The sequence below is a fragment of the Lissotriton helveticus genome, chromosome 2_1 (genome assembly GCF_964261635.1).
Source record: "Lissotriton helveticus chromosome 2_1, aLisHel1.1, whole genome shotgun sequence".
Lineage (NCBI taxonomy): Eukaryota > Metazoa > Chordata > Amphibia > Caudata > Salamandridae > Lissotriton > Lissotriton helveticus.
Window position 1 is genome coordinate 1,573,677,874 of NC_136059.1, and position 17,173 is coordinate 1,573,695,046.

General features: G+C 43.8%; 1 protein-coding gene across 1 annotated transcript in view; it reads right to left on the bottom strand.

The window, feature by feature from the left end:
* LOC144818792 (N-acetylneuraminate-9-phosphate synthase-like) overlaps positions 1-17,173 on the bottom strand; it is a 145,327-nt gene that overhangs the window by 115,582 nt on the left and 12,572 nt on the right. Inside the window, exon 2 of the mRNA XM_078676548.1 lies at positions 5,146-5,361. Within this exon, the coding sequence (XP_078532674.1) occupies positions 5,146-5,361 (216 nt within the window). The remainder of the gene's footprint in view (positions 1-5,145; positions 5,362-17,173) is intronic.

A 17,173-nucleotide genomic window follows, 5' to 3' on the forward strand; every position in this document is an offset into this window, starting at 1 on the left:
TCCACCCCCAAGACTCATCGGAGTCCTGGGGGGTCCAGGGGATTAAAATAAAACGATGATAAAACGGGTTTAAAACACGTTTTATTATTGTTTTAATTACTGGTGGTGGCGGGGGAGGGGGTGGGGCGCTCCTCCACTCTAATGGAGCGGCCTCCGTTGCTAGAGTCAAACTGGCGTCCACTGAAAAAGTGCCCGCATTGAGTGGTGGTTTTATCATTTGGGCGGTGGGGCGTTGCCCCACTAATAATTATTGCGGGCAATTTAGCGCACATTCAAGTTTATATATTATTATTTTGTCATTTAAAACTCGCGCTGATTATTAGTGATTATAATTTAAAACTCACGCTTCCGCGCCACGTCATCAAATCACGTGACAGCCTGCAGACTGTGACTCACTCATTGTCGTCGCACCACTGCGCATGTGGTGATTGACCGGCTGCCTTTTCTCAGCTATGAAGCCCTGTGGCTTTCGAAAAGCAAGCACCACTGAGTACGGGGTTTGCTACTGCCACAGACCCCAAGGGTTAAAAAAGGAGCAACGTTTTTTTCATGGTCAGTCCTATCCTGACGCTGCTCTCTTTAGAGAGCAGCTCTCCTCTGAAGAGAGCAGTGTCAGGATTGGCTAGCTACTGCTACATACTAGTAGTGCTGTGCTTCTGAGAGACTCTGACTGTGCTTGTGGTTGCCAGTCTAGTCTTGCACCGTGGGGCTGGGAGCGTCCAACATGGGGCATGGCAATGCCCAATCACTGTAATGGCTTAGTGTTAAGCCATTCAGTGATTGGACATTCTGCAGTTGCTGGGCAGATCGGGCCGGCCCACGTCCAGTCACCCTTCATCATCATCCCCATCATCTCCTCACGAGAGCACGTGCGGACGGTGCAGTCGACTCGAGGACGAGGAGAGTGTAATTGATAAATTGTTTGAGATCACTCAGACATACTGCGAGAGTGTGACCACTACACTGTGACTGACGACGCAAGGTAGGTGTGACAGTGTCTCTGACTAGACTGTGCAACTTAAAGTCTATCCCCCACATGCATCAAGCATTTTTGTAGTCGCAAACGGTGCGATTCCTTAAAATCGGCCGTTTGCGAATGCAAAAGTGCTTTTTGGGATGCATGAAGCAATTTTAGAATTCGTAACATGTGTGCGAATTCTAAAATTGCGGGTGCTTTTAAGAATTCGCAGATGTGCGATTTCTTAAAAGCAATGCATCATTATTTTAAAAAGTGGAAATTCGCAAATAGGGTGCCAAATTTACCGAGTGGTTGAACCACTCGGTAAATTTGGAAAAAGTGTTTAAAATGTTGAAAATGTTTTTTTTCAACATTCATGTTACGGACACACATGTCCTTAGGACATGTGTGTGTGCAACATGATGCGAAAAATACATTTATGGGGTGCATGGGGGGGTCCTTTGGACCCCCCCCTGCACCCATGAAATTTTCTAAGTGCCACTTGCAATTTGCATTGACTCCTATGGGCCTTTTGGCCCATAGGAATCAATGGGAATTGCGAAAATTAACTTAAGAAATCGGTATTTCTTTGGGATTCGGTAAAAATTGCGATTTTTACCGAATCCCAAATGAATACCGAAAATATTGATGCATAGCATTTTGCATTTCTTAATTTGCGATTCCTTATTTTTCGCAAATTAAGAAATGCAAAATGTCACAATGATGCATGTGGGGGAAAATCTCAGGCATTTGTTCTTGCACTTAGAAAAAAATAAAATACTTAAATAACAGTGTTCGAAATAATAACGCTGCTGTGTGAAGCACATGTGAGTAAGCAAACACATCAATGCATAATTTTACAGAAGTACAGTTTTAGAAGCAAGCAGCCAGTTCCAGGCCCCTACTCTTCTCTGCGAAAATGTGAACTAAGGTACTGGACTTTGGGAAACGACGCAGGAGCATGCAGGCAGGGCGCAGTCAGGGTGGCGGTTCAACCCCCTGAAAATCCTCCCTTGTGGAATCATATCAACACATTCTATTTTGGCTACCTAGACTCAGCGAGAGCCGCGCTCTCTCTGGCCCAGGACTAGTAAAAGCTTTGGCTGGGCGAGCGAGTTGATATACGGAGCCAGCCAGCTGAGTTCGGTTAGGTGCACTGGCGTTTTTCAAGGTGTAAAGCCGACGAGTCCTCTGTGAGGGATGAGTCAGTTTTACATCTATTAAGTGTTGTTCGCCTGCACTCCAGGGGACGTATTACGATGGACTTTTGTGGTGCAGAGCGCCTGTTTTATGCCCTGCCTGCATTGCCTAAACTAATTCAAGTTGAACTTGAATTTCGAACACTGCTATTTAATATAAGTGTTGACTCGTCGTAACACATGATTTTATGCTTCATGCATTGGGCTGGGCAGCAGTTGGGGTTTTAGAGATAGGCTAAATTGCTGTGGAGAAAAGTCCAGAAGACATCGGTGGTGCGGCTGGAAGTAAGGAACTGGTATTACGTTTCCATTTCTAATGGTGTCAGTTCAACCAACTGAGTCAGTTGGTTTAAGCTGATGTTGTTTAGCAGAATGACTGTACCTTGTTGTTCTGTGTTAAAGGTGTGAGTCAAAGACTAAAACCCAAATGCTCCCATGATGACCATTTATTTGTCATTGCCTATTAAAAATAGAGTTAAGTTTAAAAATATGATTTGGGATTTTGACAATATTAAAAATATTGCGACTTTGTTTTTCTTTCGAACATTTAGAAATAATTTATGGTGATTAGAATAAAAAGTGTTTTCTAGATTGTATTACAAAAAGAGGTCTGTTTAATAAGTACAAACAAAATCAAGGCTAACAGCAACTATGTATTAGTGACATGTTATTGGAAGGGGTTCAGAATGTTGACCTTCGGGTGGCAAACAGTTCTCGGTGCAGACACACCAGTTAATCATCCTGTGAACCACCTTTAAAGCAATGTATGACTTAGAAGTGACTGCAAGTATGTGGTATGTTCTGGCCAGGCATGTTAAATCATTTGAGGGCGTAAAGGATGATAACACTACATTGCTTCCCATCGCTGTACATTGTCTTCAACCATTCTTTTTCTCCTACCCTTAAGAGGGCGTTGACCTAACTCTACCTTGAAAAGATGCACTTGCAGTAACTCACGTGTAGATGTGAGTTCACCACGTAAATTAAGTTTGTGTTACTGCACATTAGTGTCACCATGAGCTGAGACTTGGATGCTGCAGATTCTGGCAGTTATTCAATCTCTGCTCACACATGTTTACAAGTAAGAGAGCCATTTCCTGTCTGCCAGATCAGCTTTTTTGCCAACGTGTCATCTGCTGGGCTTCCTCACTCGAATTGCAGTTTAGCAGAACCAGTTTTTGGGTTCCAGATTTTGTTATTTCACTGCATGCCTAGACCTGTGGCGGTTTTTGAAGTGCAAGAAAGGCCAGAAAGATTAGCTTTCAGAGTAGGCCTTAGGTTGGTCCGCTAAATTACGTAGGCATTAGCTAGTTGAGCTACCTCTGCAGGAAGGCTGATTAGGAATTGAACCACCAAAAGGACATATGGGTCAAAGGTAGCCTAATCCATCGTATTTCATTGTAATAAATCTTTCAAATACTTGCATCTTTATGGTATTTGATGGTTTGGACTAGACTAGCGCCTGATTTTATGGTGATGTGCCCATTTTCTGTGCTCCAAGTTTGTATCATTAAAATGGAGCTGCCATTTTGCATCAAACAAGTATGTCCACATGATGACAGTGTCTTAAACTGAGAAGCCAAATGATTGGTCCCCGTGTGCACCGTGCAGAAAAGCTGTAACCATCCATTCGAACAGTTACTGTGCAATAGAAGGATTTGTGAACAGGCACATGACACAAGTAGTTGATACTGCGTTGATTTGCCAAACGATCATTTCCTTGTATCCAGATGTCTAGATTCACTATTACTGTAAGTCTGCTATTGATGGTTGATGTTGGTGCTTGAGAGGGCACTCACAGCTTCTTCCAAGGTCTTTTCCTAGACAAGAAAATGTCTAGTGATGTAATTTGTGCCGAGGATTGACCACCAAGTAATTGATCACTGACAGTTTAATCAATAATGCCTTTGTGTCGAAGGGCTCACATTGCGGTGTGTGTTCCATTTAAAGTATTGGCCTCTATATGCAGTTTCTGGTATCCTTTATTTGCACTTTTCAGTATCACCCCCACCCCAATCTCTGCATTAAACCGAAATTACTTTGAGAGTAAAACATGTCTGTGAGTGTTGAATGTCTCTGATGGCGTTTTGGAGTGCACAGCAAGGTGGCGGCCAGTGGTACATTCGTATAGTTTGCTGAAGTAGATTAATCTCCATATTCCTTCCAGCGCTGCTGCCACAGCTTTCACAGAGTCAGCTCCATTCCTTTAAGTGGCCTGATTCTGTAATCCTGTAATTGTGTGCAGTGTTCAAGTCATTGAGAAGTTTGCTTCCATTAAAAACAGACGTGCTGATTTTATTTACAAAAAGTGAACACTGTTTGAATGCTGCTAGTTTGCGTCCTGTTTATTTGTTTGTTATTAAAATACATCTGTGAGGTACTCAGCAATGCATTCTGTTTCAAAGTCTGTTATGAAGCTCTGTGGTTATGCTGAATAAGCAGCTACCTATGTTATATGACACCACTTTATTAATGTAATAACTGCACTTTCACAATTGCTTTATTAACCTTCTTGCTTTCTCAAATTTGCTTGAAAATGCACCATTTGTCCACTCTTTTTTCAAAATTTTCTCGGGGGGGATATCCCCCCGAACCCTCCTTAGGGGGTTCGGGCTCGCTCGCTACACTTGCTCGCTACGGTGCAGTATGATTATCATTTTACGCCTCACCACTTTCAAATGTTACCAGCCGCCACTGTCTAGTGTTTATTATGTTCCCGTTCACAGTGGTATGCAAGATGAGGGTGAAACTGATTAACATTGTCAAGTTCTGCCTGGCGAATGACATCACACTTAGTTTTAACATTCCTGCAAATATCACCAAATAAAAGAACATTCTGGAATGCATTCTGTACAGATGAAGGACTGGGCAAAGAGAACTGATTTTCCTCTGCTCTAGAAGTCTTCTTTTACTGGTAAGTTCCTTTGTATGAAACAGTAAACCTAACGTCTTGGCAGTGGCATCACTCTAATACAAAAAAAAACTCACCTCGTCCATGCCAGAGGCTGTGAAGAAAATTCCAATCTCATTTGCATACTTCTGCAGCTCCCTGTACTGGTCGTGGCTGAACTCCAGGTGGCGCTTGTGGTCTCCGTAGGTCTTCCCCCAAGAGTGCTTGGAGGTGTATGGTCTGTCCAAGGCGCTCTTGATGAATCTGTGTTCCAGCTCACTCTTCTGGAACTTGGCACAGTCTGCACCGCAATCCTAAAAAGTGCAATAGAAGTGTTTTACACACCATGCCTTGTAAATAACATGAAGGTGACTCAGCTAAATCCACGAGACAGTTACTTGGATTAACCTTTAATCATTGCTTTAGCTAAATGTCTGCTATCGCTCAGATAAGTGTATACAGCAGTGGCTTAACCAACAATTCAGGGGATTATTTCATTTTCAGGATGAGTGACACAAGAGGATTAGAGAAAGCATTGGAAATCCTATGATAGCAAACAAAACACTGTGGAATTATGAAGCTGTATTCCATCATGGGTATCTTTTTTATGTTTTTGTTGTATTGTTTTTTTTCTTGGAGTTCTTACAAATAAAATGTTATAGTAGTAGCAATAATACTATTATTATTACAAATAATGTCAATAGTATTATTATTATTATTATTATTATTACTGTCCTTCTTAGTCTCATTGTTTCTAATTGTTGATAATAGTAGTAGTAATAATAATGATGATAAGCATTGAATTGTTACTGTTATTATTATTACAAGTAGTAATACTAATAATAATTTGTGTTATTAATATCATTATTATCAAGGTTATAATAAAATAGTATTATTACTATTAGTAGTAGTATTACTGTTATAATTATCATTCATATTAATAATAACAATAATACTACTAATAATAATAATAATAATACCAATACGAATAATAATAACAATACTAATAACAACAATAATAATAAGTATTATTGTTATTATTATTATTAATATTAACAACAATAATAATAATAATAACAATAATAATAATAATAATAATAATAATAATAACAATAACAATATAATCATTGCTATTACTGCTTTAGTATTAATAATTGATGAAGATGAATGTAAGAAATTAGGTATTGGTTGAGGGAGGTGGAACCTCCACTCAAGCATCAACCACAATCTTTGTCAGGGCGAACCATAAAAGTAACTAAACCTGTGCTTAACCTTCTGGCAGCTTGGCACAAAGCAGTCAGGCTCAATTTAGCGGCAAATTGTGAATTATTTGTGCAGCATACAAACAGTAATTAAGTGAAAACACCACACAAGAAACCCCCAAAACCAATTTACAACAATAGAATTAATTGTAATGAATACAATGATATCAGAATGACAAAAATCCTATCACTAAATAGGAGATGTGCAATTTAAAAATTTGAAAATAGTGCTTAGAAGCAAGAAGCTCTACTCGTGGTCATCTGGTTGCTCTAGACCAGGGAAAGTTGCACGTTCAGGCCTACTGCGATGGAGCATTGGTCCAATACAGTGACCATGTTAGTTTGGCAGAAGAGTTACCTTGACAGTCCAGCACAAAGTTTTCCATGTGCTTTGGAGAAGGCTGTGAGGAGAGGCTTAGCTTTGAGGACAGTCATTGCTGTAGGATGAAGAGCTGGTTAGGTGTCATGGGTAATAGTCTCTGTAGCATAAAGAGTCAGTCATGCTTGGCTGTTGTTGGAGGCTGCCGTTGCTGTAGTACGAAGTGCTGGTCTCGCGTTGCCTGTTGTCACTGGTGGTGTGAAAAACAGGTCTCACCAGAACTTTGGTGGTCATCGCAGGCGGCCGGGTCTTGGTATGAACTATCCCATTCATGGTCCGCAGGAGGCCAAATTCCAGGACTATCACTTTACCTTTAGGAGGAGTACACTGATGCTAGCCAAGGGTCCAGGATCCAGAGAGGCACCACATTGTGATCAAAGACTCACTTCAGCAGAGCCAGCAGGACTCAGTCAGATTCATTTGCAGGGCTGGGCAGGTCCAGCTGTAGTAGGTCAACTGACCAGTTGGAGGGAGGCCTCTGAAGCTTGTTGTGCCCTTGTATCTCACACAGGAGGTCAGCCAGCTTATCCTTGGAGCTACTCTGGTTAGCTGGGAATGAAGCATACAGGTCCGGTGTTTTTTTTGTCCTCATTAGCCGCATTATCGTTCCAAGAAATATCCAACCACCATTAATGTCCTTCAAAGGCTAGAGACCAGAAGTGGTCTCATTCTTTCCCAGGGCAAACGTATCAAATTGGCGGGAGGTATCTTCCGGAAGATCTTACTCCATCAAGGCTTATTTCGAGCTGTCGGCCCAGTTTCGTCGTGGCATGGGGGGCCTCCCTCTGGACCTGGAGTACAGGGCCTAATCATCGGACCCGGGGAAAAAAAAAAACCCGGATGCCCAGATGGTTTTTCATCTCCACTTAAGTAGAAAATTCCAGAAGACGAAGCTTCTGGAACTGCCAGATCTTGCCATGTCCACTTTGGATATTTCATAGAGCGATGTCAGCCACTCTGCATGAGTCGGAGGGTTTGTATTGACCCAATTTTTACATATTTGCCATCTTGCTAAAAGGATAGCATAGAACAGAAATATTCTTTCTGACCCCACTATGTTGTTGCTCAGTCCGAATATAACTAAAGACAGGCAGAGAGGGATCGGAGTTTTAAGGATTGATTCTAGAGAAATCTTGACTTCCTCCCAAAATGTACTAATGTTAGGGCATTCCCAAAACATGTGGACATCGGATGCTGCCGGAAGAAGACATTTGTTGCAGCACTTCCCTGGTTGGAACTTAGAGAGTCTTTGGGGAGAGAGATATGCTCGATGCAAAGTAAATAAATGGTTACGCCTCAACCAGGCAGGCTTGGTGACTTTGTACAGGAGGCTGAAAGAACTGATCCATAAGTCCTTCATCTGAACTTCATCATCGCCTCCACACAGTTCACTCGGGAGATCGAGATCACCGCCAGCTTCCTCCATAATGGACCAATACCAAAAGCCACCTCTTTGGGGCCCCTTGATCTATCTACCAGATGTTTTTCTAGAGAGCTATACCCCCCAGTTTTACATTTTTCTTTAACTGTTCTCGGAACCAACTGGCCAATTGCATGTATTTAAACCAGGATAAAGCTGAACCGACCCTCTAAAAAAAAAAACTTCCCATTCTATCAAGATCCCTCCCGCCACCAACTCCCCCCATCTTAGTACCCCTGCCTTCGATAAAGGAGGTGTAAGACTATCAGCAAGACAAGGGGGGAGCCCCGGGGAATCCCAGATTGGAGCAAGATTAGAAAAATATGCCAACCCAACCCTAGATTTTATTTGGGTCCATTCTTTTACGAACAGGTATAAAATCTTTAATCTCACCCTCTTGAAATATCTCTGATGTCCAAATTTGAACAGAAAACCATCCAGTGGTAGATTAGAGCCAGATAGCATTGCCTTGAACATACACCCGTTTGAGTTGTCTTCGGGGGTCTTCAGCAGCATCCTGGAATGAGACAGGTGGAATGCCCAGGCGTAGTATTCCAGGTCTGGCAGTGCGAGGCCTCCCTTCTCCCTCCTTTTCCTTAGTTTTTTCCAGGCCAGCCTGGCGGACTTAAATCCCCAGATGAAGGAGTTAATATTTTGTTGGCAATTGTGGAGTTGTTTAGAGTCGAATGTCAGTGGGATAGCATAAAAGATGAATGTATATTTGGGGAGGATGGTCATTTTCACTAAGCTTGTTCTCCCATAAACCGTGAGAGGGAGGAAGGACCATGCTTTCAACAATGCCTTGGACTCGCGGGAAACCCGATCTAGATTCGTCTGGGCCAAAATACCGATGTCATGGGTAATTCTGACTCCCAGGTAGCGAATTGAAGGTGTTACTGGAAGTTGAAGGTTATCGATATTCCAGGCCATAAGATCGGTTTTCCCAGCATTAATTTCGTAGCCCGAGAACCTCCCGAACTCCTCTACCCTCCTTACGACAGTGAGGAAGGCCTGACTGGGGTCCGTTGTATATATAAGAATGTCGTCAGCATAGAGCCCGACCTTTTTCTCCCAAGCATGGAAGCAGAAAGGCGGAATGCTACAGTCATCCCTAAGAGTCTGAACAAAGGGTTCGACGTATAAATTGAACAGGAGGGGGGAAAGCGGACACCCCTGTCTTGTCCCCCTCATTATTTGGAAATGCTCTGTACGGGCGCCGTTGACCAAGAGGCTGGCCCTAGGATCCCTATATAACAGGTTTATTGCTCGACAGAATTTAGGACCAAGTTGGAATTTCCTCATTACGGCATCTAGATAGGGCCAATTGACCCTATCGAATGCTTTTGTGGCGTCGAGCGTCATGATCGCGAGAGGGAGGACAAAAGTTGAGGCAATATCAATCGCCCCCACCAGATCATAAGTCAGGTCAGCCAGTTGGCGTCCCCGGATAAAACCCTTTTGGTCATGATGGATAATCCTGCCGATCTCGCTCCCAAGACGTGCTGCCAAAATTGCTGCAAAGATCTTATAGTCGTTATTTTGGAGCAAGATCGGGCGATAAGATCCACAATCGACCGGATCCTTTCCCGTTTTTAGGATTAGGGCAATATTTGCCTCACCCCATGACCTGGGTGGCACCACTCCGTTCATTAAGATGTTATTAAACAACTCAGTAAAAGTTGGAACAATAGTCGTGTCTAAAATCCGATATAGTTCCCCGGGTATGCCATCAGGCCCTGTTACCTCCTTTTCAAGACGCTCGCTCTGTTCCTTGTTCAGCGTTGGGAGGCCCACCTTCCCTAGCCACGCATCCCTCTCATTTGCGTTAATGGCAATTCCATCAGTATATATGTTCTGGAAAAATGCCCGAAAGGCTTCCCCTATTTCTGAGTTGGAGATCCTAGTGGTGGCTTCCCCCTCTACTCTCACTTCTTTAATGTAAATTCTGGCTTGGTCTGCTTTGATTTTCCAGGCAAGCAGTGTGCCTGCAGCCTCACCATATTCGAAGTGTGAGAGCTTACTGGCTTCCCACCTCTTCGCCACTCTCTCCTGCAGTGTAGAATCTAGTTTGTCTTTTAGGTCTTTACGTCTTTTTAGATTTACTGTAGACATGGGGTCATTTAAATCTATGAGTGCCGAATCTCGCTCTATGTTTAATACCTCTTCTCTGTATTTCCTCTTTCTATAAGAGGCACGGTTGGTGATACATCCTCTTAAATACGCCTTCCACGTCTCCCATACAGACACTAAGGGGGCAGAATTTAGATTATGTTTTAAGAATGCGGCTGACTCATTTATTAGAAATTCCCTCTCGTCTTCTTCGAGTAGGATGGTACGATCGAAGGACCATGAGGTGTGTTTGACATTCTGACCTAATACTAACGTGAAAAGAATAGCCAAATGATCAGACAGATGAGAGGGAAGGTAAATCAATTTTTTCAGAGTGTCCTTAAGAGTAAAACTGAAAAAGGCATAGTCAATACGAGATTTATGCTTATATTTATGATTATGGAAAGAAACCCCCAAGGTGTTACCGGCTCTCTCCCGCCAAAAATCCACTAACCCCAAGTTCGACATACATGTAAGTAGGGTTGACCTTGCCTTGCTATGTGGTTGTGCTCTAGAACTAGCTGATTTATCCAATTTTGGATTTAAGACAAGGTTGAAATCACCCATCAATATCACAGGGTTCTGAGAGGTGATCAGGTGGTTCTGGATAGTATTGAGGTGGGAAGGGTCATCCTGATTGGGACCGTAATAACCAGCCATAGTGAATGCCCTCCCATCAAACTGGACGTTGGCTATCAGCCATCTACCACTTGGATCGGCCCTGTAATCTGTGATCTGAGCTTTGGCTTGTTTTTTTAAAAATGATGACAATTCCACAGATATTGGCATTATGGTCCGTACTGAGAAATGTATCCACCCATTTCAGATTTTTCATTATCTCGATGACCTCTTGTTTTAGCAAGTGCGTCTCCTGGACTACTATGACCTGCGCGGGGGAGTCCCTAATATATTGCAAGATTTTATGCCTCCTTCCCTTCACACGCAGGCCATTGACGTTCCAGGATAAGAACTGGAGCTCACTCATTTTTCTTGCCGATCACCCGCCCGTCGCCAATCCTGTCTACCCCTAGGGACCCTACGCTCCTCCCAGTAATCTTCCTGTCTGACCTGAATATTGTTTCCGTAATGACGGTTAAGGTAATTCTTGGAAAATATCTAGTACCAAAGAGAGAAAAAAAGCTTCTGAGGACTTTTTAATGCTTTCTCCCCCCCCCCCTTGGAAACCCCCCCCAACTTACTCTGGCTAGATGTCTTGCCAGATTTCGTCACCGACATGACCCTTACCCTTGCCCTTTCCAACCTGGATAAGCGATGTTGACCGGCCGGTGTATGGGTGCCAGGATATATATGTGAGATGGAGAAAGGAAAAGGGTGAGATGGAGAAAGAAAAGAAAGAACCTCCCAATATTTAATAAAATAATGAAGAAGGTTTAACCCTGTTTAATGAAGGTAATAGTTGATTGTATTATCAATTAATGTGTATATGTATGTTGTTTATCTGTATTTCCCTTTATTACCTTCTCTATCTTTTCCCCATTTTTTTCCCTTCTTCTTTTTTTCCCTATCTTTCCATTTTCTTTTCCATTCCTTTCCTTCCCCTTTTTTCCCCCTATTTTTCTGAAGTTTCTTCCACCCCCCATATTATTATTATTATTTTTTTTATAGCATTGTTATTGAACTTTATTCAGTTCCATATTCAAAGACTGTGCTCCTGCCCATTTAATCTTGCTATCTCATGTGTAGGCTTGTGGAAAGGAGCAATATCACTACGATAAGGAGGTGGGATGATGTCAGAGTAGGTGCAGATACAACGCTAATGTTGGAAAATGAAAAACTCTAAGAACCCCTCTGTGCATACTCACTGATGGAACATAGCAATTCGCCTGCGTCTAGAGGTGTTCGAATGTTGTGCATTTTATTATTGAACATTACCCTCAGGAAAGCGGGGAACCTCATCTGCACTATGGCCCCCAGGGCCCTGAACTTCTCCATTCTCTGCCCAAGCTCCCACTGTCTGTCTAGGGTGGTTTTCGACAGGTCCGATCGGACATCAAAGGAGAAGTCTGGGGCCTTCAATGACTTAACTTTAAGAGCGAGATTCAAAATCTTCTCTTTAATTGAGTAGGTTAGGAAGTTCACAAGAATTTTCCTGGGCTTTGTCCGCCCTGGGTTCAGGCGGAAGGGGTCCCGATGTATCCTCTGTATATCCGCCTCCAGCTCCGCTGCTGACTCATCCAAGTTAAGGGCATTTCTGAGAAGGGAGACAGGTCCGGTGTTGCTTCTCAGACAGCAAGATAGTTCTTAAATCAGCAGGAAAGTCCTCTTGCAGCAGAGCAGTCCTTCTTCTGTAACTTCCACAAGTCCAGCAATGTTCTGATGAGTGGCTCTGGGGGTCCAATATTTATACTTGATGCCAGCCTTTGTGGTGGAATATTCCCTGCCCTACCTCACATCTGGTTCTGGAAAGTTCTTCAACTTCCCTTGTCAAGGCTCTAAACTGTCTGGGTTGACAACAGGCAAGGCAGCACTTGTGTCAGATTCCTTTGTGTATACAGGAAGTAAAGCCCTTCGAAGTGCAAGTGGGACTGGGTATAGCCCCTCCCAGCAATCCTGTCAGGATGGCCCATCTTGCCCACATCTAAGTCCCCTTTGTTTTACTGTCTGAAAGCATTACCAAAACCCCAGCAGCAGAGCCATTCATAGTCATGTGACTCAGGAAACTGGCAGAAGGCACAACTGGTTGGGACAAGAAAATATATTTCTAAAAGTGGCATTTTCAGAATTGTATTTTATAATTTGTCCACCATTGAATATGATTTTTTATAACAATTAATTTGAGAGTAAACAGCGTATCTATACCTGCTTCCAGTCTAAAGTTAGACCTTATTAAATGTAATAAGGTAGCCCAGTGTTAATAAATGGTAGCGAAAGATCTTACAACAGTGAAAAACAACTTTAGGAGTTTTTCACTACCATGACATGTAAGACTTAAACACATATGTCCTACTTTTTAAATACAATGCACCATGCCCAATGAGCTTGTAGGGCCTACCTTACAAGTGACTTATAAATATTAAAAAGGAAGGTTTAGACCTGGCTAAATGTTTATTTTGCCAGATCGAAATGGCAGTTTAAAACTGCACTACAGGCTATAGTTGCTGGTTTGAGATGTTTTGAAAGGCTATTTTAGTGGGTAGACCGGGGTCGACAAAGGATAAGCTTGAGCCGCAATTGTTGTCTCAATTCTGACTGTGGGCCAAGGCGGGTGCGAAGAGGATGCAGACCCAGACGTGTGCTTGCATCCTCTTTGCACCCGGCTTGGCCCGCTGTCAGAATCAAGACCGCAATTGTGGCTCGCGCTTATCCTTTGCAGACCCCGGTCTACTTGCACCGCCGCCTTGGCTCATTATCTGAACCGAGACCGCAACTGCGGCTTGCACTAATCTTCCTGCCGACCTCGGTGCACCTGCACTGCTGATTTCGGCTCCATCGCAAGCTCAATTTTTCCTTATTCTGATACTCCTGCCATCCCGCTATGATACGGTGGACCCCCCACATATCACCAGAGCCACTGCTTGCCTTCCTCTGCCATTCTAATTTAGAGTACCTTGTCCTACCATGTTAATGCCACTGCAAGTGCACCCTGCACCTTTTTAATGCTGCAGCCACGTTACCTCGTCTAGGCGTTCCTCTACTTACCTCTATATAGGTTATTGTATACAGGCATGTTAATTTAAAATGTCCTGCAGATGATCCCAGCATCTAATTAAGGGATCGAAACGCCGTCTACACTTTGTACACCATATACATTTACCAAACTGTCAAGCGTAATATGTAATGGTGTCTCATTTGTATTCTGTTTGTTTCATTTGAAATGTGCTCTACACAAACAAACTCTTTTTGCCTGAACCCTTTACTTTATGTTGTACGTCCTTTCTCTCCAAGTTGGATGCAGGCTTGTGTCCCACTTATATTGTTTGTTCTGTATTTCTTAAGATTTACTTCAATTGCATATTAAATTCCTGTCCGGCTGGACAGTAGAATATAGTATTGACTGAGTCTATATTTGTCAATTTGTTTCTGATTGTTGTCTAGGGACCATTGTCTTTAGTAACATTTACCCTTAGAAGTCCTGCACCCTAACACCCATACCCTGCCATTGCAGGTTGGATGTTTTGGTGCAGATAAAAGTGAAGAGTTGACATGGCACATCTCCCTGAGTGCCATGCCTGCAACCCACTGACTGTGGCCTTGGTAAGTCACCCGTCTAGCAGGGTGCCCTAGACGCCAGGTGAGGGTACAGTGGCCTGAGCACTGTAGCCCTACAGTGTCTAAGTACATTCTTAGATGTTGTAAGTGCAGTGAAGCCATAAGATTATATGGTCTGGGAGTTAGTCATTATGAACTCCACAGTTCCATAATGGCTTCACTGAACCCTGGAAAATTTGGTAGCAAACTTCTCAGCACACTAAACCCACACTGATGCCAGTGTGGGATTTAATGTAAACTGCACATAGAAGGCATCATAGAGATGCCCCCTAAAAAGCAACCTTTCCTGGTGTGGTTCCTGAATAGTGCCCGTCATTTGCCACCACCAGACAGGTTTCTGGACCCCTGGGTAGGGAGCCTCCACTCTCTGGGTCCAGAAACAAAGCCCATCCTGCGTAGGTGTCATACCTCCTCCCCCAGGATGGGCTGGGTTCACGAAAAGGGATAGTTCAAAGGCCTGCCGCCTTTGCATGCTATTGTTGCCATTTACTGCCCCCAGCAAGTGGCTCCCAATGGTTCTAACCCCACCCTTGGTGGAAGAATTGGCTGGAAAACCAATCTCGGATGAGAGGTGTGCCCACCTTTGCCAACCCCACCCCTCAGGTGGTTGAGGCGAGGTGAAGTACACATCTCAGTTCCCGTCTATCTTGAGAATGAGGAGACCAAATGAATCAGGAAGAGGCTAATGCCCCTCTCCCACTGGATGGTGGCATATTAGGTGGTGTACCCACCCCAAAGAATCGACCCATTAGTCCCGACCTGCACACCTCTTTAATGCCCCTAAATGTAGTATTTAGGAGTAACCCTGAACCTTGTCTCCTCAAATTTGAAGAAGAAAGAAGAAGGACCGAAGAGCTGTGCTGACCCATGAAGAAGAGCACACCTACTGCTTTTGCCCAAGCCCTAACGGCTTGTCCTGACTCCGACCTGCCTAGAGTGAAGAAACTGATGTGTCTAGAAGCCCCCCAGAACCCGGAGGACATGCCCTGCACTCACCTTACAGACTCTATCTCCTGTGAGCACTGGATTTTATCAGCAAAGACTCAAAGCCCAGAATCCAGATTCAGGTGACTCCGTGATTCTGCACCACTCAGCACCCGAGGCCCACGGCCTGAGTTCAAGTGGCCCAACACCACGAGGAGGTCTCCTCAGTGATCCCGACTTAGGATATGATGGTTCCCAACCTCCCTCAAGCTTCGAAACGACTCCTGCAGTCTCAACCTGAAGGGTCCCGTGGACCGCAAACGAGGCTGGTAAGAAAACCCAATGCCAGAATACACCCCTGCACCTGATGCCCCGACGGCCTTGGGTGACCCTACCGATGGTCTCCCGACATCCCCAAGAACCCAACATACCTCTCCAGCTGATGGTCGCCTAGAGGACGTCTCCCTGCCCGAGCCTGCCGCCTCTTTGCCGAACTGAAGGTCTCCATTGAACAACACAAGGTCCCAGACGTCCTCTTGGCACCCTGCACCAGCCGCCCTTCTGCTGCTGGTGGTGCTGCTCGTTTGTTGAATGTTGGCCTCTAAAGTGCTGACCTTAACACCAGGAGCTTTCTCTCACACCCGAGTGGCTTACGCCTCAGCGGTCCCTAACCTAAGGCCCCCTTAACCCCCTTGGCTAACATTGGGCCTCTGCACTCTGCAACCAGACACCCCAGTGCCGCTGGTGGTGCCACTTAAGTGCTCATTTAGACCTTTGGGAACCCTAATCCTAACCCCCCAAACTCCCATTCATAAGTTGTGTACTTACCTGATAGACCGCTAACACTTTCTCTCCCATATGAACCCATGTTATGAGATGTTGGGACTATAATGTTCCAAGTGTTGAACTGATGTTTGTATGGAGAAAAGAGAGCTAAACTACAAAGTATTAAAAGTCTTACTTACCATGTATTGTAAGATCCTAAGGAGTGGTTCTAGGCATACCACCCCCAGCACTCAAAGTAATCCAAAAGTAACTAAAATGTAATTCAAAATTAATTACTGTGTAATTCAAACTGCATTTTAAAGTGATACAAACCTGTAACAACTGCAAATCCATCATTAATTGCATTTCTGTGTGAAGATCTGCAATTGAAAGTATATTTTACCTACCTGTACCAAGTCCTGCTTGGTTCTGGAAATAAAATACAAGTATAACTTTATTATACTTACCCAATTGCTCTGGATTCTGTCTCTGAGTGTGTGCCATTAGTCTTTATAGAATGAATGCAATAAATGCTTAATGCACCCTCTGGAGAAGTCTAACGGCTCGCCGACACTACCGCAAAGAGAGCTGTTAGCACTTACCTAATGTTGCCTCGACTATACCTCTGGGGACTCCCCGGACTCTCTGCACCTTATACCTTACTTTGGTATAGTATATACAGAGCCAGCTTCTTACAGTATAGTTCATAGTGAAGGACTTAAAATAAAGCCAGGCGTACAGACAAGTGGAGTTTTCTACTCTGTTGATCATGACTGTCACTCACTCGCTTCATTTATGGATTGGACAAAACAAATGCAAGGATATAATTTGGTGACAACCAGTGTCATAACTTGGTCAGTAAGATTGGGGGGGAGAGGGGAAGCTTCCAATTACCCAACAATTGCGCTGGCACATATTAGTAAAATACATTATACGACAAGTAGGGCAAGAGGAGCTAAAGAGGCAGCAGAAAGGCAGAGAAATGTAGATTGGAAGGTGTACTAAGGGCCTGATTATGAGTTTGGCAGTGATGGAGC